The sequence below is a fragment of the Sander vitreus genome, chromosome 23, assembly GCF_031162955.1.
Source record: "Sander vitreus isolate 19-12246 chromosome 23, sanVit1, whole genome shotgun sequence".
Lineage (NCBI taxonomy): Eukaryota > Metazoa > Chordata > Actinopteri > Perciformes > Percidae > Sander > Sander vitreus.
In genome coordinates, this window is record NC_135877.1 from 12601568 (window position 1) to 12620899 (window position 19332).

Consider the following 19332-nt stretch of genomic DNA (forward strand, 5'->3'; position numbering starts at 1 on the left):
ATTTTAAAATATTGAAATACCTCACAAACCAAAACACTGAAGCCCTATATAGAAAAAAAAATTAACATCTCCTCCCTGTATTTTTTCACTGATGCATCTAATACCACTGAAAACCATTAAAAATGTAAAATGCCATAACATGCTTGGTGTGTGTTAAGAGTGCTCTCCTGTGTTTCAGTTGTTTCTGAAGCATTTCATTCTCCAACTGTAGCACAGAATTCTCTTATTGAAAGAGACACAATCACTCACTGTTCTGATGTAATGCACTATGGCGAATTACCCACCTTACACACCAAGGAGAAGTGTGTCTGTATTGTATAGGTGTGTGTGTGTGTGTGTGTGGGGAGGGAAACTACTCATGAAGACAGAAAGGAAAAGAGACTGGCTGGCCTGCCTCTCTCAGCAGGGTGGTGCTACCGCTAATTAATAACCAGGGTCAAACTTAGATCCGCTGGTGAACCTTTGGGCTTTTAGCATCCCAATGGGAAATCCCACTGGAGGAACTGAGCTGCCCTAAAAGCAGCATGTGGTGTTGCCTCCACTGTCCTGTCAGTAGATCAAACCAAATACTCCCCTTTTAATAATGTGAGACCAAAGACTCTATTCTATATTAGATGTGTAAGTACGATTTATAGCAGTGTGTTTTCGCAACAGACCCTACAACAAACACAGATGTCCATTCAGCACACGTTAGTCTGTTTGTGTTCATCTATCACAAGCCCAACACATCCAAGGGAAAGTGATCTGATGACTGGACACCTCTCTGTTAAGTCTGTAACACTCCCCAGTAGACGGCACACTATTACACACTCGTCTCAGCTGTCCACAGTCTAAAATGCTGACGCCCAACGTGGGGCTCGAACCCACGACCCTGAGATTAAGAGTCTCATGCTCTACCGACTGAGCTAGCCGGGCTGTATGTCACAGGGAACTGGTTTAAGTTTATTGGCTTGTTCACGGGGTGAGAATGCGCAGAAGACCAATTCCAAAAGTTTATAGAAAAAGAAGACTATAGCAGGTCAGGCGTCCTCTTCAAATGAAATATTGTATGTGCTAAGTATATCAACTTCTCAAACTGTATTTGTTGATGCTGGCTGGGTAACAGCAACAATGACAAATGTTTTGGGTTTTTGTGACCGTGCACACTGTGCATTGACTTTAGCCTGTCTGTGTCCACCCATCATAGAAAATGATTTAATGAGTGGACAGAGTGTGCAGACCAAAACACCCTTGTTTGTCAAAACATGTGTTATAAAGGGGTTGTACTCGAAATTCAGGACGCCATTACTCCACTATATCTTCACATAGCAAATAGTTGTTTACTGCTATATTAACATTCTGAGTATCAAGTACAGCCCCTTTAAGATTGATTTGAAGCAGTGTGTTTTTTTGTTCTTGCTTGACTTAAAGGTTGTCATGCATATGTAATTAATGACCTTTGGGCCCAAAAATTACTAGAAACCCCCATTGTGTAATTAAAAAACAGTACATGGGCAGGGTCAAGGGAAAAATGTTTTGTTTTCATCAATCCTAAGACTTTTGCACATTTTGGAAAAGCAGCAACTTTCTTAAATCATCCACTACATTTTACACTAGGAGAAGGTTCATCTGAGAGATTATCATGTCATGAGGGAAGATGAAGCATAAAGACTGATGCATCAAGCATCCATTGAGAAAAAGAAACTGATGCACTGATCGACAAGAGGATCAGTAACAAAGAGATGTAGAGGATGATATAATCTGGGTTTCGAGAGATGAAGGCAAAATATGTGAAAAACAGCACATATCCAGAGAAATCATGAAAGGGATTAATGAAGGTGGAAGAAGCGACGGTACGTGGATAAAAAATTCACACACACAAGCTAGAGAGAAGAAAAAGAAGATTGTGGAAGAAATGATCATCAGAAAAGAAGATGAACTGAAATCAAAGGATGAGATGAGATATTGAACAGATGACGTACATAATTCAAGGGTTGATTCAAAAGTATTCCTGTTTAGGTAATGAATGGACCGCATTTCAGTGTTTAAATAGACGACCACAAAAAAAGGTGAGAAAATCAATTGCGGTCACTCACATGAGAGAATGAGAACTGACTAACAGACCAACATTACTAAGAGAGGAAAATCTCAGGGAAAAGAAGAGTATCAAGAGTGAATGTGGATGAAATAATGAAAGAAATGAGCAAGATGACAAAAATGATATGATAGAAGAGGTGAAATGACAGAATCACAACACCAGAACCAGATCACAAACTCACGGATGAATCAAAAGAAAAGAAAGGATGGAAGACCAATGATGAGCATATTCAAACGTGATCGGATCAAGAAGACGCTCACCCTTCTGTACAAAATGGCGGACCGAGAGAGAGAGAGAGAAACAAGGCATGTGGTTTGCTAGGCCCAAATGCCCTCCTCATCGTCCTATTGGTTAGTTTGATCCAACCGCAGCGTGAGTTTGGAGAAAGCAGGAAGTTAGTTTGGCGAAGGAAATTGTAGAAATACATAGTAAGTGCGGAAACAAACTTGTTAGCTAGTAATAGGTAAAACAAATATATATATATATATATATATATATATGTAGAGCAATACAGTAAGTTCATGTATACAGTGGTGTGAAAAAGTGTTTGCCCCCTTCCTCATTTCCTGTTCCTTTGCATGTTTGTCACACTTAAGTGTTTCGGAACATCAAACCAATTTAAACAAAAGTCAAGGACAACACAAGTAAACACAAAATGCAATTTGTAAATGAAGGTGTTTATTATTAAAAGGTGAAAAAAAATCCAAACCATCATGGCCCTGTGTGAAAAAGTGATTGCCCCCTAAACCTAATAACTGGTTGGGCCACCCTTAGCAGCAACAACTGCAACCAAGCGTTTGCGATAACGTGCAATGAGGCTTTTACAGCGTCCTGGAGGAATTTTGGCCCACTCATCTTTGCAGAATTGTCCTAATTCAGTTACATTAGAGGGTTTTCGAGCATGAACGGCCTTTTTAAGGTCATACCACAACATCAATAGGATTCAGGTCAGGACTTTGGCTAGGCCATTCCAAAGTCTTCATTTTGTTTTTCTTCAGCCATTCGGTGGTGGACTTGCTGGTGTGTTTAGGATCATTGTCCTGCTGCAGAACCCAAGTTCGTTTCAGCTTGAGTACACGAACAGATGGTCGGACATTCTCCTTCAGGATCTCTTGGTAGACAGCAGAATTCATAGTTCCTTTTATCACGGCAAGTCTTCCAGGTCCTGAAGCAGCAAAACAGCCCCAGACCATCACACTACCACCACCATATTTTACAGTTGGTATAATGTTCTTTTTTATGAAATGCAGTGTTCCTTCTACGCCAGATATACTTGGACACACACCTTCCAAAGAGTTCCACTTTTGTCTCATCGGTCCACAGAATGTTGTCCCAAAAGTCTTGGGGATCATCAAGATGTGTTCTGGAGAAATTGAGACGAGCTTTGATGTTCTTTTTGCTCAGCAGTGGTTTTCTCCTTGGAACTCTGCCATGCAGGCCATTTTTGCCCAGTCTTTTCCTGATGGTGGAGGCATGAGCGCTGACCTTAACTGAGGCAAGTGAGGCCTGCAGTTCTTTGGACGTTGTTGTGGGGTCTTTTGTGACCTCTTGGATGAGTCGTCGCTGCGCTCTTGGGGTAATTTTGGGCGGCTGGCCACTCCTGGGAAGGTTCACCACTGTTCCATGTCTTCGCCATTTGTGGATAATGGCTCTCACTGTGGTTCGCTGGATTCCCAAAGCTTTGGAAATGGCTTTATAACCCTTTCCAGACTGATAGATCTCAATTACTTTCTTTCTCAATTGTTCCTGAATTTCTTTGGGTCTCGGCATGATGTGTAGCTTTTAAGGATCTTCTGGTGGACCTTACTGTGTCAAGCAGCTCCTATTTAAGTGATGCCTTGATTGTGAACAGGTGTGGCAATAATCAGGCCTGGGTGTGGCTAGAGAAATTGAACTCAGGTGTGGACAACCACAGTTATAGTATGTTTTAACAAGGGGGGCAATCACTTTTTCACACAGGGCCATGATGGTTTGGATTTTTTTTCTCCTTTAATAATAAACACCTTCATTTACAAATTGCATTTTGTGTTTACTTGTGTTGTCCTTGACTTTTGTTTAAATTGGTTTGATGTTCCGAAACACTTAAGTGTGACAAACATGCAAAGGAACAGGAAATGAGGAAGGGGGCAAACACTTTTTCACACCACTGTATGTAAGACCCAGTTCAAATACATGGAAATGTGACTTGCTGGAAAGTCAGTCTTTCACATACATACATTACAGACATAAACTTGGTAATAAAAATAATAGGAAAATTTAGATATGTTACTTAACACCATGCTTTCATCCACATAAGAGAGATGATATTACAGTAAGTGGTGTGCGTGGGGGCTTGACTGATATTTGGAGGTCTTCCCCAGTTGAAGACTCACTTTCCTGGACAGACTTCTTACCTGGTCTGGGGAGGGCTTGTGATTGTTGGGCTGCTCTGAGTTTGGAGAGGACACCTTAAGGTGTTCGTCCTCATAGTTGTCTGCCATTAGCTTCATCCGGTTTTGAGTCTACAGAGAGAGAAAGAGAGTCACAAACAATTAGATCTTTTTGATATCTCACATGAAAGACAGTGAAAAATGATTTTACATGTGTTTCAGCAACAGCAACAAACAACACAGAAACACAAAGCTGTGTGTGTGTGTGTGATTAGAGAGTAACCCTAGCCTTGAATTCCTCCAGGAGTTAATTTGCAGAGAGGAAGCAGAGAAGAGAGCGTTGGACAACTGCCATTAGCTTTTCCTTATCAAACACACACTTTGTGCATGTGTGTTCGCGAGACACGAAAAGATAGAATAGCGAAAGACACAAAGAGAGCGAGAGAGAGAGCGAGAGAGAGAGCGAGAGAGAGAGAGAGAGAGAGAGAGAGAGAGAGGACTGCAATACAAAGATCATTCCCAACTGTCCATGTGTTTGAGTTTTAAATGTCATGGTTGGTTCTGCCTGTATTTAAAGAGAACAATAAAGATGACATGTATTTTGCACATTTTGAACTGCACACACATGAACACACACCCGTTGACATGCCACCTGTTGTGTAGCTTGTTAACTGGTGCAGAAAAATAACAGGCCTGCTAACTTGCCACTTGGGGAGAGATCCATAAAGACTAAGACAAATATTAGACTCTATACACACACACACACACACACACACACACACACACACACACACACACACACACACACACACACACACACACACTTCTCTCATGTCTCTCTTCTTTCCTCTCCCTTTCTTTTCTCCATTATTATCTCCCATCTTTGCACTGCCATCATCTCTTTGCTCTTCTCCCTACTGTCCTTTATTCTCTCCTCCCTTCCTTTCTTTTCTCGTCCTTTCCTGCTGCTCAATCTGTTACACATGTTACAGTTATACTACAAGCTTTACAGGATTGTAGGCCTGGAAAGAGCGAGGGAGTGGGAGAGACAACAAGGGAGGGAGTCGGTCTAAATCTGTCTGTCTTGTACAAACTAAATCCCCTTAGCCTCTCACTGAGCCCTGTAAGGAACAGGGGCTTAAGCAGGCCAGACTTGTGTGTGTGTGTGTGTGTGTGTGTGTGTGTGTGACAGAAACTGAAAAAAAATGTTAATGCCAACTTTTATATGTGTTTGTTTGAAAGCTAAATGAAGGACTGCATTTTTAAGAGTGTGTGTGTGAGCAGGAGATAGCGATGCTAAAAAAGTGTTTCACTCGGTGTGTATGCAGGACCCTATAAGCATGTGTGTGTGTGTGTGTGTGTTTGTGTGTGTTAATGTTCATAAGTCAAGTTGAAAAGAGCCTCCCCTGGCGTGCACACACATTATTCATTTCCTCATTTTCTTAAGACGGCTTTAAAATAAACACACACATTTATTTGAAAACAAACATGGAGAGTAAATCTGTCACTTCCTCTCCTCTTCACAACATCCTTAAGCATGTAAACTGCCACCACTCGAAAGATTTATTGACTATCTATTCAACCAATTATCTTTTCAACCACTGGTTAACAAAACAACAAAGAACACAACACAGAGAAAGAAATACAAAGCAAAAAATATAAAAAATAAATCTAAAAATAATTTTATTTTGAAATAATGTCCAGTATTGCAACACTAGAAGCGCAGCTCTGCATGGTGTCAAAGTTCAGCTTTCAACCTGTGCCACAGGGTCACACAACTTCTTGACTAATTTTTCCAGAATGAGTGTGAAATGGTAACAGAAACAGAGACTACAGAAAATGCGGCGCTTCTACTGTTGCAGAGGTGGAGCACCGCCTGGAGCAACGCCTGGAGAACAATGCTGTACACCATGTTGAGGACACAATGTAATGTTATACTGTGACAGATAATAGAGAGACCATTATAAATTTGCACAGTCAGACAAAGTAGTCCAAAACACCTTCGGTTAACGTGGGCTCAAACCCAGGACCTTGAGATTAAGAGTCTCATGCGCTGCCGACTGAGCTAGCCAGGATGACTGGGAAAAGCGCATGGGTCCTCGAACCAGATGTTGGGCACCAATATTTTGTGAGGGCTCAAATCTGTGTCCATCCATCACAGTCCAACACATCCAAGGAAAAGTAATTTGATGACTTACATTCTCTGTAACTTCTGTGAAAGTGCAGTACATCTTTACATCCATTTTGCACACCTTATGGATTTTGTTTTCTATGTTCTCATAATTTTGTTCAGACTTTATGCTACATGTACATATTAAAGGAAAACTTGTTTCACACAGAAAGGAGATGTAGGAGCCAATTAGCGCTCAATCTATAAGTCGTAACCAATCTTTGTCCGGAAAGGTGTTCCTCCCAGTAGGTAAATAGTTTTAGATCACACACGTTGAGGCAGCTTGTTGCTCCAGTAGTCTAGTTACTCGTGGTTTTGGATGTTTGTTTGTTTGTTGTTGGAAATATGATCGAGTCTATGGGCACTAAGAAGTCAAGAGTAACACCAGTGTGGCACCTCAGTGGCTTAAAGCACGGCTTAGGCTCTACAGGAGACATATTATCATCAAACTACGGGGATGAAACCTGCAGGTAAAAGTCTCTGTCAGAAGTGGGATTTGAACCCATGGCTCCATTTGGAGATCAGAAGATGCTTTGTGCTAAGGAAGGAGTCAACCTGGAGTCCGGCGCCTTAGACTTAAATTTCAGGTTTACAGACTTATGGGTAACTTTGAAAAGGACCCTGCCGAGGAACTACGGGCGGAAAAAAACCTGGTACAATCTGTCCTTGTTTTTATTGAAGGTTATTGTTTAATTGTAACCTGTACTTGTCTCAAGAAAATTACATTACATTACATTAAGCTATTTATCATTAGCCCCTTTCACACAGCCTGTTCAAGGCAGGACTGATGCGCCTTTAAGCCGCCTCGCCATCTGTGTAAAGTTATGAAGATGAAAGTGGAGGAACAGAGTTGTTGCGCCTTTAAGCCGGTAGTGGAGGTAGTCACAGATCTGTAACATCTGTAATTGTGTCCTTTTCAGATCTTGTGAAAAGGACAGCCGGCATGGCAGGACAGTGCACACAACAGTTATTTCACTATTAATGCTGATGGTGGTTGTTATTGTCTTTTAAGGAGAAACAAACAATTGAGTAGAGCTGCAAAGATTAATCAATTAATTGATTAGTTGTCAACTCTTAAATTAATCCCCAACTATTTTGATCGGTTTGAGTAATTTTTTAAGACAAAAGTAAAAATTCTTTGATTCCAGCTTCTTAAATGTGAATAATTTCTAGTTTCTTCTCTCCTCTGTGAGAGTTAACTAAATATCTTTGAGTTATGGACAAAACAAGACATTTGAAGACGTCATCTTGGGCTTTTGGGAAACACTGATCCACATTTTTCACCATTTTATAGACCAAACAACAAATCGAATAATCGAGAAAATAATCAACAGATTAATCGACTATGAAAATAATCGTTAGCTGCAGCCCTACAACTAAGATCATTTTCTTTTTAAAGGTTCAATCAAGGGTAAGTCTGTAATGCTCCACAGTAAAGGGTACACATTCATCCCAGGTTAAGTGCTAGTCTAAAACAAAGTTGCCCAACGTGGGGCTCGAAACCACGACCCTGAGATTAAGAGTCTCATGCTCTACCGACTGAGCTAGCCGGGCTCTGCCTTTAGTCCTGCAAAGGCTGTCAAACGCTTAACGTTTTAATCGCGACTAATCGCCAAATTTCTATAGTCATTCACGATTATTCGCATGTTTTATCACATGAATAAAATTCTATTCTTTTGCATTTCAGAACAGTTTTTAAGTACATATTAACAATGGAAAGCCATTCTTACCAGTGTATCTTAATTGGGAATCAAATGAATGCAAGGAAAGTTACATTATGAACGTGACTTTAAGATTTGTAATTGTTTATTATTTATTTACAGTAAACAAAAGAAAAATGTGTGAATCTGTCATTATTGCACAATTCCTACAAGTACCTAACCTAGATCTAGACCTGAGATGTAACACTAACACTTTGCTTATACAGTACAAACAAAATGGTCCAAAAACCGGATGCCACAGCAGGACATTTGTAACCTTTACGTTTTTCTAATAAGGAATGTAACAATTCTCCTGGACAGAAAAGGGGGTGGACAAAAACAGTCAAAAACTATACAAACAACACAGTCTTAAAACCGTATGCTGATATACATAGTCAATATAGTGTGCAGTAACTTCTAAATAATTTTGATTACTCACTGACGTCCAGTGATCACTGGTTAATGAGACAGCATTTGCAGTACTTTGCAGCAGTTCCAGTTGGGCTGCTTTCTCCGTGTCATACAGGCTGACGGCCGACCCTCGGCAGAAAAGGCAGTTGGACTGATCAGTGTCCCTGAGTTGGTCAAAAAAGTGCCTCGGAACACACCAAAGTGACGAGAGGTAATACGTCTCCAAAACAGCAGGCGCCGCTAATCTGTATTGTTGCTCAAAAATGAAAACCGGCAGCTGATTGGACGAACGCGTCACGTGGGTCTGGTTTCTCCGGAAATTCAAAGACGGACTGTCATGGCGGCTTGTTCAGAATACAGTGTCATATTGTACTAAAATAGTTCACCGAAACGTGTTTCTGAAAACATTTTAAGCGAGAAATAGGCCATGCAGTTGCTGAATCTGTCTTCATTTCAGATCAACAAAGGTCAGTTTACAAGATTTTCGTCAAATTTTGAGCGACTCGCTCAAAGTCACGCTCATTCCGCTCCCCGTTTCCGGGTTAGCACTCTACCAATCAGATTAGTCATTTGAGTCTGACTGCCGGCAGTGCATACATGTCAAATCGGCCAAAATGAAGGCCGACGGCCCCTCGGACAGACAACAGCACGGAAAACACCAAACTTTATCTCAGCTCTTTCATACACAGTACTTTCTATGATTAAGTCTCTCTGTCCTGTAACAAAATGTACCTAACAGTGCTCCTTTGTGCCTCTTTGTCCCTCTTTCTTTAATGATCATGAGCTTTTTTTAGTCCCTTTCTCTCCTCTGTAGGCAGAGTACTTAATTTTTTCCCGCTCTCTGGCTTTCTCTCCCTCTTGACTTTTGAGCTCCTTAACATGCCCTTGTATCTGTGACTACTTCTCTCTCCCATTCTTTTCTACCCTCCTCTCTGCAACATGTCCTCATTTCCATATCTTTCCCTTTCTTCTCTTATCATTGTTCTGTCTTGTTTACTGGTTTCTTTTGTCTTTTTTAGTTAATTTTGTTGTAGACTATGAGTTTACGTCTCATTTGCCCCACTTTGTTCTTTTTGCCCATTTCATACTGATTTCAAAAATCTGTAACACTTTCTATGAAGCCTGTCTCTATAATGCATTATAAACACATTTATAACGTATCATTTGGCAATGACTTGAATGTAACGGACGTTCATTAATATAAAAAAGTTACACACTAAAGCTTTAATACATTATAATAATTTTAAAAAGCATAATAATCACCACTGTAAGGCATTATGCGATTTTAAATGACTTGTTACTAGGTGCTTTACGTAAAGTAATGAAATTCCTGAGGTACAGCGCTAGGTAGATATAATACCTTACAAGCAGGTTATAATTCACTATAAGTGGACATTGTTTGCTTTAAGTAAAGTGAAGCATTCCCCACAGTAGAATATTACAGTTTAACATGTATCTCTTTGAAAATGATAATACAATAATAGTGAACAACGTGGTAGCTCTGTAGCATTTGCCTTACTAACCGAGAGCTTATTGCTTTAATCCATTTACAATGAACAACTACGGCGCTAACGTTAGGCCACAATTTCAACTCAATAAACATGCAGGCAACGTGATGCAGCACACACACAACTAGCAACATTAGCATAATACAGCTAGCTTACCGAGATAGATGGAAGAGGAAAACGGGACTTTCCAAGATTCCGGTTGCTTCCACTTTAGTTTCCGTCTGCTTTTAATAATTTGATTGCATTTTACCACCTCTCTTTTTAATGCTAACAGTCAACTGCTAATAATCAAGCATAATTTGCTCCAGTTGCTGTTTTACAAGCACGTCCTCTCTCTCACGCAATCATGCAGGTGCGTCATGATCAACAGCTAGAGGCGGGACTTGACCATCTCTCTGAGTGGCTGATGCCTCTCCAACCGTTCAGATGAACAAAGCAACACACATAAATACATAGCCTATTTTAACCATTTTCTGTCACTCAGTTACACCAAATTGATTTTAAATATTAGGCTACAATGTATTACAACCATGAGAAATTCACTATGATTCTTGCAAAAAAGTAATGCCAGTGGGCAGCTCACTTCACAGGGGAAGTTGAAATGGTTTCAGGTATTATCTATAATTTGAATAAATGCAGTCAGCACGTGATGACTATTATGATACTTGTGTTTATAACTATACTTAAGTGTCTATAACTGTACTTATACATCGCTATAAAGAGATTATAAACTCATTATAAATGTGTTTATAATGTATTATAGACAAAGTGAACAGCAATTATAGAGTATTATGATACTTGACCTTATAAGTCATTATAAAAATGCTTTATAATGTGTTATGATTATTGTTATAAAGCATTATGATTATTCATGAGTGCTTATAACTATACTTATAGAGCGTTATACAGTAAGCAGATTATAACACATTATAACTGTGAATAATGCATTATAGAGACAGGCTTTATAGAAAGTGTTACCCAAAAATCTTCTCTGTATCTGAATCACACATGCAACAAAGGTTTGGAGTCAGAATTGAAACCAACAACATACCGGTAAATATTAAAATATCTTTCTTCATGTGGTCCATAACAGATCCTCATATTCAAACCTAAAGGCCTGGTTTTACCCGCATATAAAATGGCAACATTCTGCAAAAAAAAATCAATTAATCACAATCTAATTGCCCTGGACTCACAGGGAAAAATATATCTGTGCTGTTTTGGTGTACTTTGACTCTAAAATTTGAAACCGTTGACCAATAGCAAGCAATCAGGCAGTGCTGACCTGTGTGGGAACAGGGATCGGTCAAAGAAAGCTATCAAGTTAGCCGTGTGTCATCATCCGCTTTTAATTAACCACTTGTGTTTGAGTATAAACAGCTTTAAGAGTTTTGTGACATGAGTCGATCTTCTATGTGTTTTGAGCAAAGTGTGTCAAGCTATTGTTCCTTTAGCGACCAAGCTAACAAGCTTACTAATTGACAGTTAAGGAGCTTTTAGCAAGCTCGTTACCTCCTTAATAAAACTCTTTGTTGAATGAAATGATGTATAATCCTGAGAACAAGATGCTAGGGGGGCACAGTACAGAGAAAATAGAGAGATGCTCTAGGAGCTATAGTGACTGACAAGCACCTCGAAAACACCTCGTGCTAGCTGGTATTAGCTTCTAGAAGCAAATGCTTCGCTAAGACTCACAGCTTCATGTTTCGCTGTGTTATTTTGTATTGTGACTGGCCCTTAACACTCTTCTTCTATCTTTCTCTATTCTCTCGTCTGTCCTCCATCCATATTTAATACTGTTCAAACCAAAACACTAAATCCCTAAAACCATTCATTGGAGAAGGAGAGTGAAGACAAAAAGAGGAGGTGGGAAACAAAGGAAGAAAAAAGAAAAGGAAGATGAGGTGAGCATTTGGAGGAGAATGGCATGAGTAGAGATCAGGGAAAGTAAAGGTGAGGGGAAAAGAAAGAGAGGAAAACAAAGAGAAAAGGAGAAATGAACACACCTCATCCTCCTCGCAGGCCTTTCTTTACATCTTCCCCTTTTCTCTAATTGTCAGGAATGCTGACCTCAGCTCACACAGCTCTCTTTCTCACTTAATCTAATCATCACACCAATTATTTCACTCCTCCTCCCTCACTGTTCCCTTCTTCTTCTTCCCTCCATCTATCCTCCTTGCGGCTCTGCTGTAACCCGCTGACAACGGACAGAATGAGAAACAAATGAACACGGAACGAAGTGTGTGGGGGGGGAATGCTGAGTCATGCTTAGAAGGAAGTGATTTCATTGTGATAAGGCTCTGGGGAATATTAGATTAGATTATTGTTTCGTCTTTCCCTCCAGTGGTGAAAGGAGAGCCTTTGTTGATATCTCTGCAATTATCAATAATGAAAAGTTGCTGAGTCATGGTTGGACAAGAACTATTTCATCATTATAAAAAATTTGATTAGTTTTTTCCACCGTTTCTCTGTCAAGAAGAGAAAGTTGTTGATAAGTGGAAAATTACAAATGACAATGTAAAGTGACTGAGTTGAGCACTAAGGGGAATTATTTCATTCGGATAAGTCTCTGCGGAGTAATAAACTAGATTAGACCCACATTCTTTCACTTTAGACAGTAACAGGAGACGTCATGGTAATCATAAACAAATAATGACGAACAGTTAAGTGTGTAAAGAGTGAGACAAATGAATAAAATCCCCCTGGCTCTACAAGAAAAACAATACAAAATTGTGGTATTAAGTGTGTATTTAAGACATTTTCAGACTTTCATGCACATGTATATAATCTGTAACTTACTGATGAACTGATAATTAATTCGGACTTCTGTCATGAATACCCAAAATATCCCTTTACAGCTACAGTTACTTCTAAATTAAAGCCACATTCACACATTCATCCATTCACAGATTCTAAAGTTTCAGAGGTTTAAAGTGGCTAATGGTGTTTTCTCCACCACAAAGTCTGGTTATGTTTTAGTGTAGAGGTGATTTCAACGTATTTTTGACCCTTTTTTGAATCTGTAATGTACTGCTAGTTTATTGTTCCCTGTCATTTTTTATTTATTTAAATTTTTTTTAGGATTCTGCAATTTCTGCTATGGGTTAGGTAAAAAAGAAAACAGCTAACCAGGAAATTAGAAACAGCCAACCAGTGATATGAAAAGCCAAAGTCTTAAAAATGCTCAAAATAGAGCCAAGCTTTAGCCACAGGTGCGGAACTATGGCCAAGGCCACGGTCACACATACGCCACTGTTAAAGTTAACCACGTGTCTCTTGCAGGGGCAGATGGTGGTATATTCCTCACCTTCCCCCTCTTCTTCCTCTTGTTCCATTTCATAAAATATTACAATCACCCCCTCTTCTCTTTACTTTCTCACACACACACACACACACACACACACACACACACACACACACACACACACACACACACACACACACACACACACACACATCACCACAACTTCTGTCTTGCTTTCTCTCATGGTTAAAGTCTCTTAGTCTCAGCACCATACTGCTGAAGAAAAATGTAAATGAGAATAAAAGTGAAGAGGAAGGATACTGTGAGAAAGATAGGAGGAGAAGAAGAGTGAAGAGAGCTGAGGTCAACTTGATCTACAGCCTCCTGCCTACACTGCAGCTGGGGGTCAAAGGGCAAAACACAAGAGGCACTTTCAGGGACACACATACTTATGTTATTCTTATTATATTCTTAAACACACACACACACACACACACACACACACACAGGTGTGTTTTATGTATGTGGTGTAAGTAAGTGCACATACACAGATCCAGCTATCTCTTGTGGCCATACATGTATCCATTTCACTTAATGTGGTTATATTTGCTATTTCATTAGCGTTCTTTTAACACAATACTGAACTGATACACTGAAGCTTTTCTTTATATAAAGTCTGGTGTAAGTTTTTCCTCATATTATATGGTCAGCTAGCTACCGGTTATTTGGCAGTAGTTTGCAAATCTTTGAAAATGCAACAAATATTTATTACATCTCTGATTATAAAAAAAGTAATTATTGCAATAACTGACATTGTTTTCCTCTGAAAACTGAATTTTAATCATTTGGGCTGATTATACACTTTGAGTTACAGGCGTAAGATGTCAGCAGCATTTAAGCACTAGCAAAGCATCCATCCAGTGAAAAAAACACTGACTCTTACCGATCAAGTGATGGCCGTCAAAAAACACTCCTGAGAAACTTCAGCATTGACATCACACAGGCAGTGCAAACTTTTTATTACTTGACTACATTACCTTACAAATATAAAAAATACTGCTTTCTGTTTACACCTGCAATACTTGTCTTTATGGCAACCAGAGCTCACGTTTATCACTGATCATACTCACCTATAATTTCATACCACAACTTTGTCTCTGTCCATCTGTCAGACAGGTTATCAGTGGCTAAGTTTGTGCATATGTCACTCTGAAGGAGCCAGCTAAAAATACTACACCAGTCTCAGTTTACTTGATGGTTACATTGCAAACACATGCACACACGCGCACAAACACACATGGGAATATTGAGGAAGTCTCGGCTATGATCCATCATTGAGGGACTGAAAATTATGACACCACAGAGAGAAAGAGCGAGAAAGAGAGACAGACGGAGAGAGAGACACCAAGAGGGAAGCAAAACTGCTCTCTCTCTCTCACTCACTCACTCACTCACTCACACACACACACACACACACACACACACACACACACACACACACACACACACACACACACAGCAGTAGCAGACAGTAGAGTCTCTGTGTTGTCAGTAACCACCTACGAGACCCTGAGTGATGGCGGGATAAGGGAGGAAAAGAGAGTGATGCACGTTATAATGACTTCATTTGACACAGCCACTCTCAAACACCTTCTGCTTTTCTCATAAACACCAATTCAAACACTTTTTGACACAAACACACACCTGCATTTGATTTTTCTCTCTCTTGTGAGTCTATCATATTGAATCCTTTTTGATCTTATTCAATCCACTGAGTGATTTTTTTTTGTGGCAATATTCAATAACTGGACAACTTTTGCAACGAAAGAATTGCTACATCTTATCTGTGCGGTTTGGAGGATGACAACTCCATTAGTATTATTTGAACAGCTGTTTCATTTCACAGTCTGTGAATCAAGGGAAATAAAAGGGAGCACAAAGCTCCTCAATCTTGGTTTGGTTTTGATATATCAGGTGCCATTATTGTGTCTGTGTGTTTGGTGGTTGGTGTGCGTGTGTGACTGTTCACATGTGCAGAAGTAAAAATGTATGCAGCTGAGTGGGTTAGTGGTTCAACACACCATCCCATAAGCTCATATCAAAGCAGCTACGGTATCGGTATGAGCTGAATACATGTGATAAATAATAATTGGTGTACATGTACAGCCAACAGGATGGACGGTTAAGCACTGAAGACTCTTGACCTTCTTATTATGTATCAAATTATTTATTAATGTTGATCTAGGACAATCTGCTGTTGTACTCTAAGCTATCCTACATTTTAAGCATCAAATAAAGGCCTCATGGGGGAATCAAATAAAAAAACAAAAACAAGAAGAAACAGATCGAGATGAAACAAGTAGAGACAGTTGACCAGTGAAGAAGAAATCCACCAATTTCCCAGTAGGCTCATCCACTAAGGGGTTGGTTAGTTCACTAGACCCACGATAACCTTTACTGTGTGTGAGTGTGTTTCTGAGTGCGTGAATAGACCCCTGTGTGGAACCACAGAGGCATTTGGTTATGTTTATATCCTTGTTTTTGGCCTGGGTATGTGTGTGTGTGTATCGGTGTGTGTGTGTGTGTGTGTGTGTGTGTGTGTGTGTGCTCTGTGAAGGTGTATCCATACCAGCAAAGTGACGTATACAGGTTGTGTGAGTTAGTGTGTGTATCTGCGGACAGAACATTTAAATAAATACATTTAAATCAAATTCATATGAAAGTTTTGTCACCGGAGACTTGTAGAACTCTGTATGTGTTTGTGTTTGGTGAGTCTGGGAGGGGTAGGTTAATCCTAAATTTACCCTTGGTGGTCAGAGGAGTGTGGTCACATCTGGACTTAGTTTCTCTCTGCTTCTCTTGTTTTCTTTACTCCCCTCGTCATTGCCACTTCACCTGTGCTCCATTTTTTCCTTTTACCCCTCTCCACACGTTTTCCTCTCCATCTCTGCTTCTCTCATTTAAATCACTGATCAAAAAGCTATCCTGGTGTCCACCTGGATGTCAAAGTACGTGTGTTAGTGTGTGCACAGTAATCCTACCTGCTGTTTGAGCTGATGAACCAGACCATCCTTCTCCCTCTTCAGAGCTGCCACCTCCTCCTGGGTTTTCTTCTTCTTGGATGAGGAGAGTTCCAGCAGGGCAATGTTGGCGTCTTTTTCACTTATGGCTGCCAGCAGCGCCTCTTGCCTGTACAGACAACAATCATATATTTTGTTACCAATACTAGAAATACATTTCATTATTTTGGTTTAAAGACATACTTGGTAATATTGCACATTGATGACATGAATTGCATTGAGAGCCAACTGTTTGAATTTCACAACTTTTAAGGCAGTTTCAGTTAAAGAGACCCAAATTACAAAAAAACACATTTTTTCCATTTACAACAACACTTTAACTATTCATCAACAATCTTTTCTTGAAATCTGCTTAATTTTTCTTCAGATTATCCAGAGTAACAGGAAGACAAGATGTTCCTGTTGCATTTCTAAATGTCATTTTACCACTTTATGAACACCACAAACATAATTCCAGTCATCTCCCTCGTATTGGGGTGGAGACAGAAATCCCAAAAATGGATATCTCAAATTCCGGACAAAAGAAACCAAAACTATCTGCATGGCCAGGTACTAATTTGGGTGTACCTTAATAGTATGGTGAACCCATGGTGTGTCAACAAGTGGAAGGAAGTCCTTTTAATTGGGGTGCACGTTGTGATTTAGGAAGTTAAAACTGATGTATTTTTGCAAAAATATGGTTCTCCCTAGTGCTTGAGTATGATGCATACCATGCAATCAAAATATTTCCAGTTTGTTTATGGTGAGGATATTTATGGCATATGTTCACTCTTTCTACTTGCTACTCTCTTATCTACTAGAACAAATTAGCAATTCATCACATTATTTCAACCTTAAACTACATGAATACACATATATAAATGCCTCTCACTTTCTGTTTCCATACAGGTATTACTGTTAAGTCTGTCTGTCTTCCCAGCCCTCTTGTCTGTCTCTATCTCTTCCCCTGCCTGGATGGTTGGGCTGACAGATGCATTCCATGTGGTTCGGGAAGCAACAAGCTGCATCCCATCCATCCCATCAGCCACAGATCTGGCCGGGCAGCCTCCATGCACACCCGAGGCTCAGAATTCTCGGAATTCTGTCTGTTTCCGGGGAGAATCTAAATCACAACGGGTTTTCCATAATCCCACAGGGCTCAAAGATTGGTCACACACAATCACACATGCACATAAACACACACAAAGATGCAAACTTGCAATATAAGAAAGAACAAATAAATTCCCTCCTCGTCTGTCTCTCTGAATCTCGCTTCTGACAATGTTTTGCAATCATGTAAATATATCAAGAGTGACTTTCAAAAAGATAAAGCTTCAGTTACTAGATCACAATGTTTATGTCAACTAAAAATATGCACAAGAAATAGAGTAAGAGCAAATGAGGGGATATTTCCCAACCAGCATATGTATATGAAGAAACATATACACAGACATACAACAATCCAGATGGACACAGGCAGAGACATATTTCATTTGCACGCCATTTCTATTGTTCACTTTCTCTCTTTACTTAACACACAATTACATGGTTTCTCTTTCTCCCTCTCTATCTCTCTCTCTCTCTCTCTCTCTCTCTCTCTCTCTCTCACACACACACACACACACACACACACACACACACACACACACACACACACACACACACACACACAAACACACACACACAGAACCACAGATTCTTTGGTCAGCCTCACTGACCACACTGTCAGTGTACAAGTGTCCCATCATGCATCTGGACTGAAGCAATACTGTCAGGAGCAGGGGCTGAGGGACTCAAGGCTGGGGGTTTGTAAGAGCCATTCCTTGGGCAGGTCTGGTCACTATCAGACTGCTCAAACACTTTTCAGATTTGTGAAAATGATACTGTACCTTTATATTATATGATATTATAATATTATATTATATGTTCCAACAAGCCCCTGGTCATTTGTCACAGTGTTGACCATTTAAATACTTTAAACCAACAAGAGCACTTGGACTTCTTTAAGCTATTAGAAAGGTAATTTCCTTGCTTCCAGATTGTGAGACTCTGGGACACTGTCAAAGTCTTTCCCTTTTCTTTTTTCACATTGTACCAGTGGATATATATACACACACACACACACACACACACACACACACACACACACACACACACACACACACACACATTAATCTTGTTAAAGCTAACAGTGCATCTAGTTTTATACCATATCTGAGAGTTACCTGCCAGCACATGGAGCTTATAAACCCCAGTGATAAAATGATATTTATTCCAGATGCACTCTCATTCTGGGCCTCTCTATGGCTCTCTCTTCGTCTCGGTCTAACACACATACACACACACTTAAAACAAAGCCTTCTCAGCTTGCAGATTTAAACACATGCTTATGACAAGAGTTGGTTGTGGCTACTGCTGTTACTGTGATCATTAAAATCAGTTTCAAGTGCAGCCCTCTTAAGCTAAATCTTTAGATAATTCTACCGTCAGATGGCACTTAAAAAGATAGCATGCTCTCAGCTCTGCTGGCAATGTGTCCCTACTATTGAAAATAACAAAGACAATGCAGCCAGCACTGTGAGGAGGAAAGGTTCCCAGTGGATACGCAGCCTTAGATCTGTAACTTTCCTTTCAAGTCTTTCCTTTCTGCAGCAATATAGAGGGCATAGTAGGATAAAGGAAGGTCTACCAACAGTAAGCACAGAGTAAATGCTTATTAAAGGGCAACGCCTTTTGTTTTAGATGTTGTGGCATTTTTGCACAACACATCCCAGCGGTTACTTGTCAATTGTGT

The 19332-nt window shown here is 39.9% G+C and overlaps 1 protein-coding gene and 2 non-coding genes across 5 annotated transcripts in view; all 3 read right to left on the reverse strand.

Moving 5' to 3' along the window:
- Window positions 1-19332, reverse strand: part of LOC144511993 (ELKS/Rab6-interacting/CAST family member 1-like) — a 123302-nt gene that overhangs the window by 22224 nt on the left and 81746 nt on the right. For all 3 annotated transcript variants that reach the window (XM_078242508.1, XM_078242509.1, XM_078242507.1), the window contains 2 exons: window positions 16521-16668; window positions 4471-4578 (listed from right to left, as the gene is read on the reverse strand). In XM_078242508.1, coding sequence (XP_078098634.1) covers window positions 4471-4578; window positions 16521-16668 — 256 coding nt within the window. The remainder of the gene's footprint in view (window positions 1-4470; window positions 4579-16520; window positions 16669-19332) is intronic.
- trnak-cuu (transfer RNA lysine (anticodon CUU)) lies at window positions 843-915 on the reverse strand. The gene has a single exon. It is a non-coding gene; the product is annotated as a tRNA-Lys (tRNA).
- Window positions 8098-8170, reverse strand: trnak-cuu (transfer RNA lysine (anticodon CUU)). The gene has a single exon. It is a non-coding gene; the product is annotated as a tRNA-Lys (tRNA).